General features: G+C 40.4%; 1 protein-coding gene across 1 annotated transcript in view; it reads left to right on the forward strand.

Moving 5' to 3' along the window:
* INO80D (INO80 complex subunit D) overlaps positions 1–16,082 on the forward strand; it is a 24,284-nt gene extending 8,202 nt beyond the window's left edge. The window contains exons 4-10 of the mRNA XM_010021546.1: positions 2,177–2,285; positions 7,688–7,912; positions 9,958–10,067; positions 11,613–11,746; positions 13,193–13,410; positions 13,725–13,882; positions 14,846–16,082. Coding sequence (XP_010019848.1) covers positions 2,177–2,285; positions 7,688–7,912; positions 9,958–10,067; positions 11,613–11,746; positions 13,193–13,410; positions 13,725–13,882; positions 14,846–16,014 — 2,123 coding nt within the window. The 3' untranslated portion in view covers positions 16,015–16,082. The remainder of the gene's footprint in view (positions 1–2,176; positions 2,286–7,687; positions 7,913–9,957; positions 10,068–11,612; positions 11,747–13,192; positions 13,411–13,724; positions 13,883–14,845) is intronic.
* The last annotated feature ends 1,780 nt before the right edge of the window (positions 16,083–17,862 follow it).

The following is a 17,862-nucleotide window of genomic DNA, read 5'->3' on the forward strand; positions in this document are numbered from 1 at the left end:
CAAAAAAAAAAGACTTCAGATAAATCTGGACATTCTTCATACAACATCTTACTTAGTTGCAAACATCTGTAATTTTTGCTATTTCAATTAACCTTTTTTTAGTTTGCTGTTAAGGTCTGTCCTTTGGCACTCATGGAATAGCTTGGCTATTTGTTCAGAAGATAATTAGCGTCCCATAGCATGTTTCCAACAGAGGTTGTTCTTCAGAAAACAACTTTGATGGTCCTATCTATAATGCAGTCTTTTGAGGAATGGCAACTCCGGAGGCACTTTTGAGTGTCACAGACCCCAATAGCTTAGAAAGTGACCCATGTTTTGGGAGACTGTAGAAACATCACTTTCTGTGTTTAAAGTTCTACATTCTCAAGTGGTGAAGAGAATATATTTTCCCGAAGAAGAGGCATGGTACAAAAACTGGTTAGACCTATAAACGTATGCATCTGCATAACTGTATGTGTGCACAATTAGAACATTTTATGTTTGGCAAAGTAACAGAATTCACATAGTAATCATGTGAGAGTGGAAATAAGTTTGTTATTTATTCATAATATGCCTTAATATTAAAGACTAGTTGTGCTGGTTCAGAGAATTTCAGGATTTCTTTTTTATGACAGAGTAGCACTAGAGATGACTGCACAGAATCTTTAAAAAGATGCAGCCAGTTTTCTGTGTACCTACATCAGAGGCAAGTAATTGGATATTAATGTAACTGCAGTCTTCAGTGTGAGTATAGCTGAATCTGCATTAGATTTTATTCCTTCATTTCTGCAGTGCCCATTAGAAGCAGAACAGTGAAACCTCTGATTTGATTTTTAAACTTTGGGTAAATACTTGTGGACATCTTTATCCAGTTATTAAGTTGTTTTATTCAGTCCTTTATGGAAAGGGTGGGAATTAAACAGTTAAGTTGAAGGTGTAATTCTGGCATTTTGTTAAATGCCTTAATATATCTTAATGTAGTTCAAATTAATATCTTGAAAAGAGGAATGAAGAATAGAATTTTCAGGATGCTGAAGTTCCTGAAAAATACAGTTTGTGGTATTGCTGGTTTATGTTAAAGCGTTGTTTCTAAATGATGAAGGTTCTCCTGATGATGAGTCGTCTAACTCTGAAAGTAGGTCTAACTCTGAAAATAGGTGACCAAGTACTGATGCATTTCCCAAATTCAAAGCATCTGGCTTCAGAATCATCTCAGAGTTGTTTAGTTTATTTTTAGCAAAAATAAAGTGCTCCTTAACTCAACCCTAACTGCTGCTCCATTTTCAAGGAGCACCCAAAAAAGTGAAAACGTAATAATGCTGACTTGTAAACGTGGTTATGGGATTTCATCCCACTTGCTGCAAGGAATTGACAAGAATTCCACTGGATGTGGGGGAGAGAGTAGGAAAAACTGCAAAAGATGAAGCTCCAGATAAACTGTTCCACCTGAGAACTTGCTGGACTCTGTTTCTGGCTGTCCTGTTCAGTTGTGTTTAGCTTGACTATCTGAGGCTGCTGGTGCATACAAGAAGTTGATCCTACTGCACCATCATTAAGCAAAAGCATGCTGCTTAGCAAAAGTACAAGAACATTTGCATCTCTCCCTTTAGCTCTCTTTTCATGCTAATGTATGCATTTGGCAGACAATTACAGAGGCTGAGCAGAGGAACATTCTGTGTAGCTGCGTGCGTATCTCTGTCCATGCTGTTCTGTTTTGCAGTTTTCCTATTCTCCCTCTATTCTGGCACAGAGCAAGGGTCAGAATATGAGCAGAAGTGAAAATGGCCTATTTAGATCATATAGTATTAAAAATTACCAGGCAGTCAGTTCTTCATGACAGGAACTTCTCTGTTACCTTGTCTCTAAAGATCGCATGTGCTTGGTATGAAAGCTGGAATATTTTTCTGTAGTTAAATGAGCTGGTGATTTTGCTTCCACTGCTTATGGATAAAGAAGCCAATAAGGATTTTAAAAGGAAAAATCAAATTTGACAAAAATCAGTGCATGCTATTTGCACACTGTAATGGAGCTGTTACTGTAACTTTTCCTGTGTAATTGAGAATATTATATGACTTAATCAAACATAATTGTGCTTGTGACTATACTACACATTCATCTTTTGTACCATAGTTTGCTCAGAGACTTGTATGAGGTGGATATGCTTTTCATTCAGCTTTCATATTCTCAATTCCCTTAGGGCTGGATTGGTCTGAAGACAGTGGAGAAGAGTTTGAGGATTCAGAGCAAACCTCCCCTTACCAGGTTGCATGGTCTATCCGAGAAACGCTCGGCTATGATAGACATGGGTGAGTAGAATTCTTTAGTATTCATGTTGGTACTGGTGGAATAAATCATGTAAATGTGAGCTTCACTTCAAGTGGAGTTAGTGGAACTTAAGCACTTGTTCAAGTGCTTTGCTGAAACAAAGGATTGTTTGAACTCGTTTGTTTGTAAGAGCTATGAAACAGCTTGTCACCTTCTGTCCCAGTTTCCACATAACTTAGAGAGCTTTGTGCAGTCTGCTATCAGAAGGATGCATCAGGAAATAATTCAAGCTTATTTGCCTAAATTTAATTCAGTTTGGTTGGATTTATTCATTAACTTGTGTGCCTTGCTGGGTAGAGGTAATTCCTGAATTGGAACCAAATGAAAGTAGTTGCTGTTGGTTTCTTGTCTTTCCTACTCTCTGTGAATAACTTTGTTAGTAAACTTGCTACATTTTACTCATTAATCTGTACAGTAATTGTGCAGGATGATGTTTTAATGTGGTTTTTTAAAGGGCAAGTCACTTCATAATTAAAGTGTTGAATAAACCTCTGTCAAATAGTTGGGAGCATTGAGAGGAAGTGATGTGATTGAAGGAATAAGCAGAGCTGGTGCAGAAGGACTTACAGTGTTCTTCGTATGCTGCTACATCACAAATCTGAACTTATAGCAGAATATGATAATATGTGTCTGTTAATGTAAACATTTTAAGGTACAAAGTTAAAGCAAAGCATCCCAAGCATAGTATTTTAACAGAACTGAAGCACGTTGATAAAAAAGGAAATTGAGGTCTCAAAAAAATTTGATTGTGCTTTTTGTGACATGATTCTCTTTCACTATGAAACTGGACTTTTTAAGACTACAACTCTCTCCCCTTTATTCAATTTTTAAATACCACAGTTAGAGTAATGATGTTAATGAAATGTTATTTTGTTGTTACATGGAAATACTGAAACTTACCAGCACTTCTTACCGTATCTAAAGACTGTCCACGAGGTGAACAACTTAGCTCTATCTATCTCTGTCATGAGGACAGACACCAGGATGCTAAATACAGAGAGCCTTCAGTGAATCAAAGCTGTGTAGATTTCCCTTTTTTAAAAAAAGGTTTTTTCCAGTTACGAATGGCCATTGTTTTTTAGGGCATTAGCAGTCAGAGAGAGAGTGAGCTTTCACAAACATTAATTTTAACTTAAAAGGCAACTTCTAAATTAACTGTTTTGGGAAAACATGAACAGACTTTCAGACTTTTAAATCATACATAATTTTCAAAGCAGATATATCTGTTAAATAACTTCACTTGCACTCGTCTCTCTTTGACATTTGATCTGGTTTTCCCATAGATCCCTTTTCTTCTTTTTTTTGTAAATTTTTAAAGGTCATCTCTGTGTGTTCTGTCTTCTATTTGTCTTAACTTCCTTCAGATTCTTCCTACTCTTTTCACATACTGAGAGAAAATAATAGCTTGCCTTGACGTTTTCTGTTCCATTCTAGCATTTTATGCACCTCAATTAAAGTGTAACGCTATCTTAACTGATCATGATGGATAATTTTTTGTTTGGTACTAGCTGGTTTTGTACTTCCCATTAGCCTGCCAGTGTTAGCTCTTTAACTACTTTCTTAATTTTGTTTGTAGATAAACATTGATGCATTCACTTGATGTCAGCCTTCTTAAACTTTAATTCCTATTCTGCAAGCTTCTGTAGCAGCATCTATTACCTGTAGTGTTTCACTTTAACATTTTTGCAATATGGTCTGGCTGCTGCCAAAAATGGATTAGTTCAGGCTATTTCTTGGGTGAATTGATTTGTCAAAATGACTCTGTCTTGCTAATCTGGAGTGGTGGCTCCTAACTTTGTAAGCCAATGACTTGTTATGACTCAGAATTTGGAGGCTAATTTTACCATAAAACCAATGGAGATCGTTTCGCCAAACCTTTAGACTCTGAAATCACACGTTTAACTTAAGGGAGTTTGCTTTCTGTTTTTCATAGTAAAATGAAAGCTGTTTTTATCTCTGTTCATTTGTGTTTGAGCTCATGGTCCCTGTGCGAGAGAGAGAGAATTCTCCTGCAGCTAACTCCATTCTGTCCTTTTCCATTTGACTTTGTGGAACACAGTAGGAGTGATGCTTCTCAGAACAGATTAGTAAAAGAAAGCCAAGAATGAATTTCTTTGTTACTGGACAGCTTGTTCTCAGCATTTCTGGTTGCGTAATTGTGGGGGGAATCTTCCAACTTTCTCTTGAACTTCTTGTGTGATACTCTAGCTGCTCTTAAGCTCTCAAAAATTCACCAGATTGGTTTAAAATTATTGTTTTAACAGTAATACATTTTTGAGTTCACCTGCGTTCTGGCTTTTTAATGTGTAAAATTCGTGTTGTTGCAATCATCTGTGTAAACACAGAATAAATAAATGTTTGCTTTTATTATTCTGTCCTTTAATTTTGAAAAATTGGGGTTGCTGTGTCACAGGATTCCAGGATGCAGTGCTTCAAGGCAGACACAAGCGTTTGAGTTCAAATAATAGCGCAGGAATTGGCATTGAACACAGTGCAGCCAGGAATTCCTCAGAGGAGCAGTGATATGGAGGGAAAGCAGGGGCTGTTCCCAGCCACAGATTAGTGAAGCTTCCCCCCAGGTGATACACTTACTGGGTCTTGTAGCTTAGAAAGTGCTGGGAAACAGATAACTTTAAAACAAAGTAGTTTTTCACTTGTTATGCTGAAATACAGATAAAGTGAGCATTTCAAGTAGCAAGTTTGAAGAGGGAGTGTGAGGGCTGGAGTCGTGCCTCATACCAGCTCACTCAAAGGAGCAAATACTACCACCGTATTGTCAAAGTTGGGTTTAGTAGCTCCCTGTAACTAGGAGAACTACAAGGAGGAAGGGAAGGTTCTTCAAATCCCTCCTTACAGAGGGTTTTGAAGTACAGTTGTTGAGGTGTCTCAGAGTAGAGCGTGTGTTCTCCTGCTTCCCTGGTGGTGCCTGGCTGCTCCCTGATACCCTTTTGCTCTTCCTTTCTGCTGCTTCACGCTGCCTTAATTTTCTTCATGAACACGCAGCGATAATTCCCCTGATGTTTACATATGACAATCTTAAAGGGAAGGGTTGGGAAGGAGCATTTTGGATTATCAAATGATTTGCGTGCACTTTCAGAAATCTTTTAAAAATGAAATGCCACACATTAAGTTGAACTTCTGAAGTTCTGTGTGCAGCTTAAGAGAATAAACTGAATAGAAGTTGGTAAACTTGTTTATGAGAAGACAACAATAGAAGTAGCTTTCGGTTTCAGTACTTGCCTAATGAAGAAGAAAAAGGCAGTATTATTATGATATTTTTAGATTTCTTTGAACATATAAATATGTTTCAGTTAATCTTGCTGGCCTGGGAACAGAATTTGGAATAGGCTTTTAGAAACTGCCTCAAAATAAGCGTTTGCCCATTGCAGGCATGATTTCTGTCTGTATATATGTCTTGTATATATGTCTTCATCTACTTGCTTAAAAATGATCTGGTAAACTGCAGTTCAAAATATTTTAGCATACAATGACTTTTTTCTGTCTGTTTCAGCACGAGGGAAGTAAAAAGCCTCAAATATATGGGCACTTGCATTAGAACACCATCTTTTCACCCAAAAGAAACACTAAGGAATATTCCTGTCTTTTAAAAAAGCTAATTGGAAACCACATTTAAAATTAAATCAGTATGTCTGCAACTTTGTTTAAAAATCTTGGCCCAGAATCTGAGACATTAAACGCACCTGTATCTAATTGATCCCATCCACGTGTTCCTGTTTTCTATTAATACATTGGAATAGTATTTTCAATAGCACACCATTAGATTTTTCTCTAAACAGGTTGTTTTTCCCAGTGGGCATTCTTGCTATCCCAGATCTTGACAATGTGAAATTATTTTAAACATTACATATGTTAAACATTTTGAACAACTTGTATTTGTTGCTAGGCGTGTAACTGCAGAGGTTAATTACTTGTAATTTATGCTTCTAGAAAATAATCTGCATTCTGTTTTAACAAACAAAATATGTAGTATGGTTGACTTTAGATAACATTTTATAAAAATGTATTTGTGTCAAGGCAGTGTTTGCTCCTGTGCAGTCTTTGTGGGCAGCCTTAGTGGAGATGGATGCAGTCTCTTATATTTGGCCTGCCTGTAAATAGAATAAGAGTTTCCAGAATGGAAAGTAGGTCTTAATCATACTGCTTTTCAAAGACAGCTATGCTGCCTCCATTTCTGGATCTTGCTTTATTTAGTAAATATCATGTCTGGTATTTTGCATCTCTTCTATCATCAGCTAGTTGGGGTCCACTTTGCTGTGCACAGGTTTGGATGTCAGCTCATGCAGTCTCGCTGGCCAGGCTCTGCAGTCTTGAACCCTGGGAGCTTTTAATTTGTTTGGACTTGTTTTTTTTTTTCTCCCTGCCATTCTTTTGTCTCACAGATAGGGAAGTTAGCAGAAAGTTTCTCTGATCTGTAAGGAAAAACTTAAGGAAAAACTGAACAAAGTCGCTTTGCTTCGATTCACTACATGGTCTTCGTTGCTCTATGAGCAAGATAAATCATTCTACAAACTAGTGCTTGTTGTGGAGGACTTCTGGGTAGCTTCATGGGCCTTGTTTTAACAAGTCCCAGTGGTGATTTTATTGTTTCATGATTTTTACTTCATCTAACTGAATGTGTTGATATGGTTTGATGGTCTTGTTGATATGTACCTGGACATTCAGAAAGCCAAAATAAATGGGAAAAGGCTTTCTTAAGCAAGCAAAGAATTGGATTAGTCCATCTGGTCATTGCTTAGCCCTGTTCTAATTTTATCCCTCAGTACCTTTGAAGGTAAATGTGAATTTCTTCCCCATGACTGTATTGTAACTCAACTGTAACTCTGCAGCAAGGGGAAAGCAGTATCAACTGCTAGGTGTGTTAAGTGTGTATGTTGGTTTAGAAAGGAATACACTACCCAGAGGAGTAAAAGGTTTGGTACTTGTTAATATTTGACCATCTTTTGCAGCATGACCTTTCTTCAATAAATTTCCACTACACAGTTCCCCACCCTTGTCCTCTCCATTAATTGCACTTTGATTTAAGAGTTTGTCTCATTTGCTGAGACATTTACAGTAAATAAAGGTTAACAGTATAGATTTTTTTGAACAGCAGGCTCCAGACATTTAAATGTGTCAGACTTCATGATGAATTGATGTAATCTCTAATAATGACATACTAAGAAAGGCAAGTACCTTTAGAATTCAGAAGGAATCCTGCTGTTACCATTTCTCAAGCATCCCTGCCTCGTTGCAGCCTTTGGGTGTTTATGGGGCTAGAAGATGGATGCCAATTTAACAGTTCTATTAAAATGACAAATTAGTTTCCTTGGAAAAAAAATAAAGAGTACTTAAAGCCTGTTTGTTTTTATTTTCCCTTCTTTAGGTGCAGTGATGACAATGCAGATGACAGGAGTTCCAGGGTGACCAGACTTTGCACTTACTTTCAGCAGAAATACAAGCACCTCTGCCGCCTGGAGCGGGCAGAATCCCGTCAGAAGAAATGCCGGCACACACTCCGGAAAGCCTTGCTGCAGGCGGCCAGCAGAGAGCCGGAGCGCACTGGGCAACTGATACAAGAACTCCGAAGAGCTACGTGTGCTCGTACCAGGTTAGACCTTCCCCTGTGACTGCAGTAACCCAGGGTCTGGACAGGGTGGAGATGGGCAGAATATCTAGCAGCTGAAATGCTGAACTCTGAAACCGGTAGGCATGCACAAGGCAGAAAAACCACGTAAATACCTGTCAGTGGAGTAAAATAAACATGGCATACAGTGTTTTCCATGAAGAGGGCCATTCTCTAGCTTTGTGTTTTCATATGGGGATTGTTTGTTTAGCAGTATCAGAGTCCGAGTCCTTAAATGTCACAAAAGAAGTTAATGACGTGCTAAAATTTATTCTTATGAATTAATCTATGTATTTTGGCTGCCTTCAAATACGTGGTACTTCACTAATAAGCCCAGTTCTTTAGAAGGTGTGCAGTCTGGTTTGCAGTTCACTGCTTCAATTCAGATTTTGATTTTCAGACAGCTTTTTCTGAAAAGTCTGTACCTCCTCTTAATTATCTTCCCAGCAAATCAAACTTAGGTTCATGCTTTTTGTTAGATTTAACTCAATCTAACATTAAATGAAACCTGGCAACAGAATAAATATCTTCTAACAACTCTGAAGGTTACCTTCTGTGGGAATTCTTTCTAGATAATGTCAACATCCCTCCAGCTCTCAGCATACTGAGAGTTGGTTGATTCATATTTGTGCAGGAACAGAGTAAGTCTGAACCCTGGTGTTATGTCTGGGGTATCAGCAGCATACTTTTGCTGTTCTGGTTTTGCTTTACAGGATGTGTGACTGGGCAGGTAGAAGAGCCTAGCATGAGAGGCAGGCTGGAATAGGGTACTGAGAGTGTATTCTGGTTATGGGATGCTTTTGTTCCTGGACAGCGGGCTGTGGTTCATGAAAGTTGGAGGGTTTATTGTCGGGGAGGCAGGCTGATGTTGAAGAGCTGCTCAGAGGTGTAATATAGAGGTATATTGCTAGTTTACAAAGTTGTGTAAATGCCTTCGAACTTACACTACAGCAAAACCTTGCCAGAACTGGCAAGCTCTTGCTGTTTGATTTGGGGTTTTTTTGTGTGGGTTTTTTTCCCCCCATTATTTTTGCCTTCTGTTATGCAAAAAGATGACGTTGTTTTGGTAGACTGACAAAGCCAGGTATGCCTGTCATCACTGCTCTGGTTATTTTGAGTAACCACCGTCTTAAGTTATGGAATTTTTCACAGGAGTAATATTGCTAACTGAAACTAAAATTGCTCAGTCAAAGTGCAGTTGATGATAGAAATGGCTGAAGGAAAACAGTCAGCTACAGACAGCTTTTTGTCAACCTAGAAAACAACGTGTACAGAGGTGAAAGTCAGCCCTGGAATCGCCAGCTTTGTCTACATGAAGGTGACAAATGCCTCAAGAGCAGGCCAACACCAAGCAAGCTGTGTAACGCTTACAGTACTCGTCCACACTGTTGTCTGGTCGACTGCTTGCAGCTCAGGCTCAAAACATTGAGGCTGTGCTGAGGAAGTGCTCAGCTCTGGGCACCTGCTGGTAGACTGGGCTGTAGCACGTTGTTGAAGGAGAGCTTTTACCCATGTTGAGCACGCTCAGGCTCTACCGCTCCAGAGATCAGTCTAAGTTTGTCTGAGCACATGCTTGCATGTAAGCTCTGGGGATGCTCGGCATGTCTTGATTTATGAACAGGCTTGGAAGTACACTTGACTGCCCGTCCAGGCATACCCAATACATGATATTCTAGAGATTGACCTCATTTTAAGGGTCACCTGTGTCGACACTCACTTTTTGCTGTCCTTGGCTCTGTTGCAGGGTGTTGTACTGTTTACATGGTAGTAGCACACAGCACCTCTCATTACAATTAAGGCCCTGTGAAATAAATAATAATCCTGTTACTGCAGTCACGCCTTCACCTGTCATTGACATCTGTCCCTGTGTAGAATCTGGTAATGGTGTGCACCCATCTGAATCATCACACACACACGTGTGTAACAATTTTTCATCCTTCTGTGCCACATGCAGTGCAATAGTTTTGCTAAGTAACCACCCAGTGCTGGGGTTTTGTCTCTAAACTCTTCTATATTTTTTTTCTTCCCAGCACAAGCCAAGTGAGGCACAGAGATGCAGAACCAACAACCTGCAGTGGGACTTCGAAGGGAGAACAGTGCACTAACAAGGCACTTCCATTTACCAGGCATTGTTTTCAGCGTATCCTTTTAACTCAATCTGGGAGTTGCATTCAGGCGTGGGAGCTGTTCTGTTTTAGGGTTTTTTGTTTGTTAGGTTTTTGCATTGCCAAACATGTTTTCACAGAGAAATAGCTGTTTGTTAGTGTCTCGTCAGCTACTTCACTTTTAATTTGTCTCCTGATTTGGGTTTGTAGACAGTGGAGATAAGTAGTTTGCCAATGGCACCTGTTATAGTCACATTATTTTGCCTTTGTAAGCTGTTTTTAGTGGGTGCACATTAGGCGTGAGGCTTGATTCTGAAGGCTATGAGCAGGCAGACTTCTGACCTGGAATACTTGAGAATTCTGCAGACTGTCTTTTTTGGTTTTAGCTGAAGAATCACTGGTGCTTTTGTTGGAGTGACTTCTTTTGTTGGAGCTTTTAAATGACTAGTGCTGGTCTGTTCTGGTAGCTATCAGACTGCAGCACCTTTTCAACCTTTCTGGTTTGCAGATGCCTTGTTTTTCTTGGTTGATTTTTGCAGGCCCCTTAGAAGTAGTCTGCAGAGCAGCTCAAAACCTCCCTATGAGAGAGCACCATGGTGTGCAGCTGTGTTTGGGATTTGCCTCCTGATTCTGATTTTTTTGTTTTGGTTTGGTTTTTTGGTTTTGTTTAAGTGGTCTTGCTTGTTTGTGTGCATAAAGCAGAGAAGTCAGGACTAGTGATTTTGCATTTGTGCCCATATTTTTCCCCTCTGCACTTTCTTCTCAACGGAAACTCTTTCTGCTAAAAGGAACAGGCTCTTGTTTCTGACCCATCAGTACAAGTCTGACATCTGGGCTGTTCTGCAGGGTTTTCTTTGTCCTTTCTTTTGCATTTTAACATTTTATGAACATACAAAGTGATGTTGAGGTGTGAGAAATGTTCAGGATGGAAGGAGTGCTTCTAATGTTGTTTGAAAAAACACAGTGAAATACCTGTTTGAATTACGGTAAGTCTGGAAACATTTTCACTCCTGCAAGGGATTTTCTGGAGGAAATCTCAGCAAGCTTACGTTTGGATTTACTTGACCTTTCTGTCTGATTGCACATCTTTTTTTCGGAGAAGCAGGAAGGATCTTGAAACTTCTTTGTCTGTGCTCTAAAGATAAATGCCAAAATGTACCTTAAAAGATTGAATTAAGAAATACTCTTTCTTTAATGTTTCAGTATGGATTGTCATTAGTTCGTAAGGAAATAGTCCTGTTGACTACACTGTTCCAACTGCTTCTATTGATGTATTGATTAAGACTCCAGGAAAAGCCTTCTTTTTGCTAAGAACTCATTAGTGAAATGACTGCTTCTGTAAAACTATCTCAATATATAATAAAATCATTAGAGATTCTTCATTTATGCAGTTTTTCACTTTAAAAGTTGGGTTTGAGCTTTACCTAGCTTTGAACTTGCATAACAGAGTTAAGGTACTCATTAAAAATAGCATGCATGGACAGGTAGAGTTGAAGGCTCTGATCTTCATCAGATTGATAAATCAAAGGGCATTCCTCCATCATTGCCTTCTGTGTTATTCCTGATTCAGAAATGTACAGATATCTTATTGAACCGTTCTCAGCAGCTCTTCTCAAGTTGCACAGCCAAGTTTGCAGATGGTCAACAGTGTTCTGTGCCAGTTTTTGACATTACACATCAGACACCTCTGTGCGAAGAACATGCCAAAAAAATGGTAAGTACAAAGCCAAAACTGTAATTTATATATTTGTATATTGGGATGATCAGGAGTTTTAATCCCAGTCTTTCTGTGAACTCTTCCTTGACAACTAGCAAGTTTATCAACTTAAGAGCTTGTTTCCTTTTATTTCTCCTAAGAGGGTAAAACATTCTTATTTCATATAAAGTACGTTGCGAAAATCTTTTACATACTTCTGAGGATGTAATAAAGCATGCATGAGAATATCCTTCACTGGAAGAAATCTGATTCCTCTCTTGAATCAAGAAATAGAAAATCGTTGAGAGAGATCCTGTGGTCATTTTATTTGGTCTCACTCCTGACCATTGGATCTGAATATAGTATGAGTGTGGTATGGGTAAGAACACTGCATCTCAAGCAGTCTCAGTACATGGGGCTCAAAAAATTTTCTAGAGGAAGTGTAGATAGCAGTTGCAGGCATACACATAATGGTTTGGCTACTTTATTTACCTGTTGGTGACATTAGAATTTATCTTCAACCTCCTTCAGGGATCTGTGGATCCTGGAGGAAAAGCAGTGGCCTACAAGAAGTTGAGAGAATGAATAAATTAAGATGATTCCTCTGCACTCACTTTATGCCTCCCATCTTCCAGAACAAAACTCACAAACCCACTTTTGTCTAGCCCCTCCTTCAAGGCATTAGGCATAAAACTGTCCTTCTTTTTTTTTTTTTTTTGTTCTGTTGTTGGTTTGTTGTGGTGTTTTGTTACTGTTTTTGTCCAGCCTCTCCAATACTTGTGAATTATGGAGTTTTCTGGATTAAAATGTGAGAGTCTGTGCTTCACAGATTTATATGGGATTTTACCCCTCTCTGAGCCAGTCGTCAATGTGTCTCTCAAGGTGTACTTCTCTAGCATATACAGTCCTCTGCCATTACCAGTATGATGGCAACTGAAGACTGTAGATGGTTTGATTTATTTTTTCATTGGTTAATGATTGCTGTTCAAAACCATTATGGCCTTAGTTGTTTACCCACATGCTTACCCTAGTCCTTCAGTATTAATTCTGTTTCGTCAGTGCTGTCCATCTTTTATGGCAGTGGGCAACTGAGGATGCTGGCTTTAGCTGCTGCACACCCTCCCCATTATTGCCACCTCACAAGAGTGTTCTGTCTTCAGTACTTACAGGAATGCTGCCAAAGGTTACAGTTTTGCACTGATTTAGTTAGGGTTTGCTATGATTATTTTTAAAGTGACACTGCATGGTCTCCTGTTTAGCATACCTCATAATTTGATCTATGATTTTTGCCATTGGGATTGATGAGAAAGGAAACAGCTTAATTTTTGTTACCTTGCCTGGGTGTAAGCTAGCAGTCTCTTTTGCATTACACATGAATGGTCTGTGGAATGACAAGGGGGAAAAAGCAAGGAAAGTAATACGTGTTCTGGATATGCTCCCACTGTTACTGTTTTATTCCCAAAGGACAATTTCTTGAGAGGGGACAGCTCCCGTAAAGTTCAGCACCAGCAGCAGAGGAAACCCAGGAAAAAAACGAAGCCACCTGCACTTACCAAAAAACACAAGAAGAAGAGAAGGCGAGGCCCACGCCGGCCCCAGAAACCCATTCCTCCTGCGGTGCCCCAAGGGAACCTCACCATGCCTGCCAGTGTCTCACTGCCAGTAGAGATGCCCCACATACGGTCAGTGGTAGCCCTGCCCCGGTTTCCCACTGCTAGCTTCAATGTAGTCAATGTTTCAGATTTGAGCAGTTACTTGGTTTGTTGGATAAAATGTCTTGCTCCTGTTGCTGCTTTTTATGTATTTAATAAATAGGCTGAGAAGCTTCCTAAAGAAACCTTCTAAAAGCATTTCTTTCCTAGAAAAAGGGGAAAACAAAACAAAACAAAAAGGTTTGAGGAAGCACCCGTTATAGTTGGATATGCATTCGTAGTAGTTGTTGTTGTTTGGAGGAATCAGAATTGAACACTGAGGACTAATGGTACTTTCTGTCTAGGAGCCCCTCAACACCAGAGCTGAGTGCCGATGAGCTGCCTGATGATATCGCCAATGAAATCACAGACATTCCACATGACTTGGAATTGAATCAGGAGGACTTCTCTGATGTCCTGCCACGGCTGCCCGATGACTTGCAAGATTTTGATTTCTTTGAAGGTACCGTTTTATTTTGTTTTATGCTAACATGAACACAGTGAACAGAAGAAGGGTGTGTTTCTAAAATGCATTTTGAGGGGCTGCTTGCTTTCCTACAGAGGTAATAAATTCTAGACAAGGAAGTGTGCATTTGCTTTATTGTTTGTTTGTGAGCTCTGAAGTAAAGCCGACATTAAAAAGGCTGGTGTGTGTAGTTCTTGCTTGCTCTTAGAACTGCTGCTCTGAAAATCCTAATTGGTTTAGGATTTTAATAATTCATTTTACATTTTTACTGCCTGTCAGTGTTGCAGTTTAATCAAGAGTATTCTCCGTAATGGCATCTTTCTGCCATCGAGTGGGGCTGGAATCACAGTCAATGTTGGCCTTTGATAAAAGGAGAAGAGAGTGAGAATAAAATCTTTAAATACATTTTTGAAGCTAGCTTTTGATCAGAACTGTACTTGAATTTTTGTATTCTAAAGCTTAGTATCTATCACATGCAACAAAGAAATTAGAACAACCCAGTGTTCGGGTATGTGATTTCTTTGGTCATTTTCTGATATGAGGTGACATAAGACTGTGTTTGAATTGAAATTAACCTTAATCATACTGACTCTGTGACTTTCAGGTCCAGTCTGTAATGTGGTAAGTACACTATTTGTGTTATTGCAGCATTGAAGAAAATCTTAATCAAGTGCTTTTACATTAGGTCTAGTAAGTTTGGGAGGCATCTTGTATTGTAGTGGAAGAGGAAGGTGAATAGAGGGAGTTCCATTGAAGAGGAAGGTGTAATTTCTCATTTTTTACTTTGCTTATCTGGTTAACACTGGTGAATGAAATTTCCTGTGTACCACAAGCCACTCTGGAAGGTTATCATACTCTGCTGCTCTGTACTGAACTGTCTGTACATCTGCAGCCTCAGAGTGCCAGCACTGGGCTTACCTCAGAGGAGCATGCTAACTTCTGGTGTCCCTGTTTCTGCAGGTAAGAACGGAGATCTCCTTCCAACCACAGAAGAGGCTGAAGAACTGGAACGGGCCCTACAGGCTGTAACTTCTCTTGAGTGCCTGAGTACCATTGGAGTACTTACACAGACAGATGGTGTGCCAGTTCAGGAGCTGTCAGATAGAGGGATAGGGGTGTTCTCTACAGGTGCTGGAGCTCCAGGAATGCAGTCCTTGAGTCGAGAGGTTAACACGGATCTGGGGGAGCTGTTGAATGGGCGTATAGTACATGATAATTTCTCCGGTCTGGAGCTGGATGAGAACTTGCTCCGTTCTGCTACCTTGTCCAACCCACCTACGCCCCTGGCAGGGCAGATCCAGGGGCAATTCTCAGCCCCAGCCAACGTTGGCCTTACTTCTGCCACTCTGATAAGCCAGAGTGGCCTTGGGGAGAGAGCCTTCCCAGGACAGTTTCATGGACTTCATGATGGCAGCCATGCCTCCCAGAGGCCCCACCCTGCCCAGCTGCTGAGCAAGGCAGATGACCTGATCACCTCACGACAGCAATACAGCAGTGACCATTCACACTCCTCACCCCATGGAAGCCATTATGATAGTGAGCATGTGCCGTCTCCCTACAGTGACCATATCACATCCCCTCACACTGCATCCTTTTCTGGTGATAACCTGGCAGCTACCTTCTCAGCAGAGATGCCCATGATGGCACAGCACTTGCTCCCAACTCAGCTGGATGTGCCACTTAGTGGGGTGGTCAACCCCAGAACTCACTGGGGAAATCTTCCTGTCAATCTTGGGGACCCCTCTCCGTTTAGCAACCTTCTTGGTGCAGATGGACACCTCCTGTCCACCTCCCTGTCCACACCACCTACCACCTCGCACTCAGAGACCACACAGCCTGCCTTCGCCACTGTGACCCCCAACAGCTCCAGTGTGCTTCCGGGGTTACCGCAGACCAGTTTTAGTGGCATGGGTCCTGCCTCCGCTGAACTCATGGCCTCCACCTCCCCTAAACAGCAGCTCCCTCAGTTCAGCGCAGCCTTTGGGCACCAGCTGAGCTCCCACAGTGGCATCCCCAAGGACCTGCAGCCCAGCCACAGCTCCATAGCTCCTCCCACGGGCTTCGCAGTGACCGGTGCCACCGCTACCAGTACCAATAACGCATCTGCGCCCTTCACCACCTCCAACTGAGCTTGTCTGCCTGGCTTTGTGCAGGTAGATGGGGGACCTGTGTTTTCTAGATTTCCTTTTTTTTTCCTTTTCTTTATTTTTTTTCTGTCCTCCCTTCCTTTTTGTTTTTTAAGAGGGGTTTGAGAAGAAAACCCCTGCTTCAGTACTGACCAGGGTTAGCCCTCTGTGAACCTTGCTGTAGCGTTCACATGTGCTTGTTATGCACCGGTGCTCATTTATTGCAGGCGGGTTCACCGTTCCCAAAAATTCCTTAAGGATACAGCACAGTTACTGGATGCAATTGATCTTAGCAGTAAGACCTAGAAATGGAAAGATACCTCAGATTACCGATGCATGTTACTGTTCCCTAGGGTTTGGATCAGTGGTTGCCATCCCTTTAGCATCTGGTAGAAAGTTTTCCCAGTGGGCAGAAGTTTCTTTTATTTTTTTGTTTTTAATTTACCCTTTTCCAAAGGTAGCATCTGGCATGGAAAACTTGGCTGCACGCATTGATTTGAGAATGCTGCACTGAAGTCCTAAATCAAGGTCATGGTTCAAGATGAGCTTAGCAGTTTCTTAAAATAGTCTCTTGACCACCTCTGTGTGCGTGTGTGTGTTTGGGGTGCAGGGAGCAGCAGTTCCTTTTCTTCCTTTGGTGAAGAAGTGGGAATTGTCCCCTTCCAGAACTGGTCACTGTTCTTGCATGCTGATTTTTGTTGTTTTGTGGGCTGGGGTTTTTTTTTTTGTTTTGTTTTGTTTTATTGTGATGATTTTTAATTCATTGAGCAGCAAGGGGAGCAGTTGACTGGTTGCCCAGAAATTCAGAGTCTGTTACAAAGTTAGTCCAGGGAAAAAAAAGAAACTAAACCAGAAGGATTGAAATAGATCATGCGTGAAGATTAGTGAAGATTCCTGTTCAGAAATTCCCACCTTTGCTGAATTACTGTGGCCTTGTAGCATTGATAATTTGCCTTTTCAAGCGTGGCTTTGTCCAAGAACTCCTTGCCTGACAGGCTGACAGGTATTTCCCAGCTGAAACTGGAAGAATTTGGTGGGTATTCTGCCCATCCACACAAGTCTAGGTCAGACCCTTTGGTAAGTTTCAAATTGATGCATTTCTCAAGTTATATCTAGCAACTGAAACTTTCTTGGATAGTTTTCCTCCCACTGGGAGCCATATAATTTTTTCAATGCTTGTAGGATTTTATGCTCTCTGTATGGGAAGCTGAATGTATGTAAGGAGCTAGCAAGTACCTATCAGCAGTCATGGCTAACCAAAAGAGAAATCACTAAAGCAAAATAGAGAGATAAGAACCCCTTCTGTCTGCAGCCCAGTTTTACCTTTACTGCCCACCTGCTGAAGGTAGTATTCAGACTCTTCGGTAATAGTTTCAGTTCTTAAGAAAAGGAGTCCACTAGCTTTTAGATTCTTATTTTATTTTATGTTTTTTAATCCAAGAGATAACAGCATCATAAATTCTTAGGTGTGTTTAATTGCATCTCTTTATTCGGGAAGGGGAACTTGCTTGTGACTTCATAGGGCTCAAACTTGCTACTGTGCTCTTGACTTTGACTGTAAAAGTAGTTTCTACTTAATATAACAAGTCTCTACTCTTCTTTGTTTCTGAGGTGCAGATGAGAGACAATGGAAAATCCCACATTTCAGTCTTTTACTGACAGATTTCATTCTACCTTACAGTAAAACATCCTACCTGCATGGTTTCTAAGTCTCATTCAGGAAATTAAGAGATACCAAGCACATGTAACAGAGAGGCCTAATAAATCATTTGAACAAGAGATCATTGAACAAAGTTTAGTTTCTATAGAAATTTATTTTGTTAGCAGTCAGGCCCACACCAGAGTCTCTAA

Source organism: Nestor notabilis, unplaced genomic scaffold (genome assembly GCF_000696875.1).
Source record: "Nestor notabilis isolate BGI_N333 unplaced genomic scaffold, ASM69687v1 scaffold26769, whole genome shotgun sequence".
Classification (NCBI taxonomy): Eukaryota; Metazoa; Chordata; class Aves; order Psittaciformes; family Psittacidae; genus Nestor; species Nestor notabilis.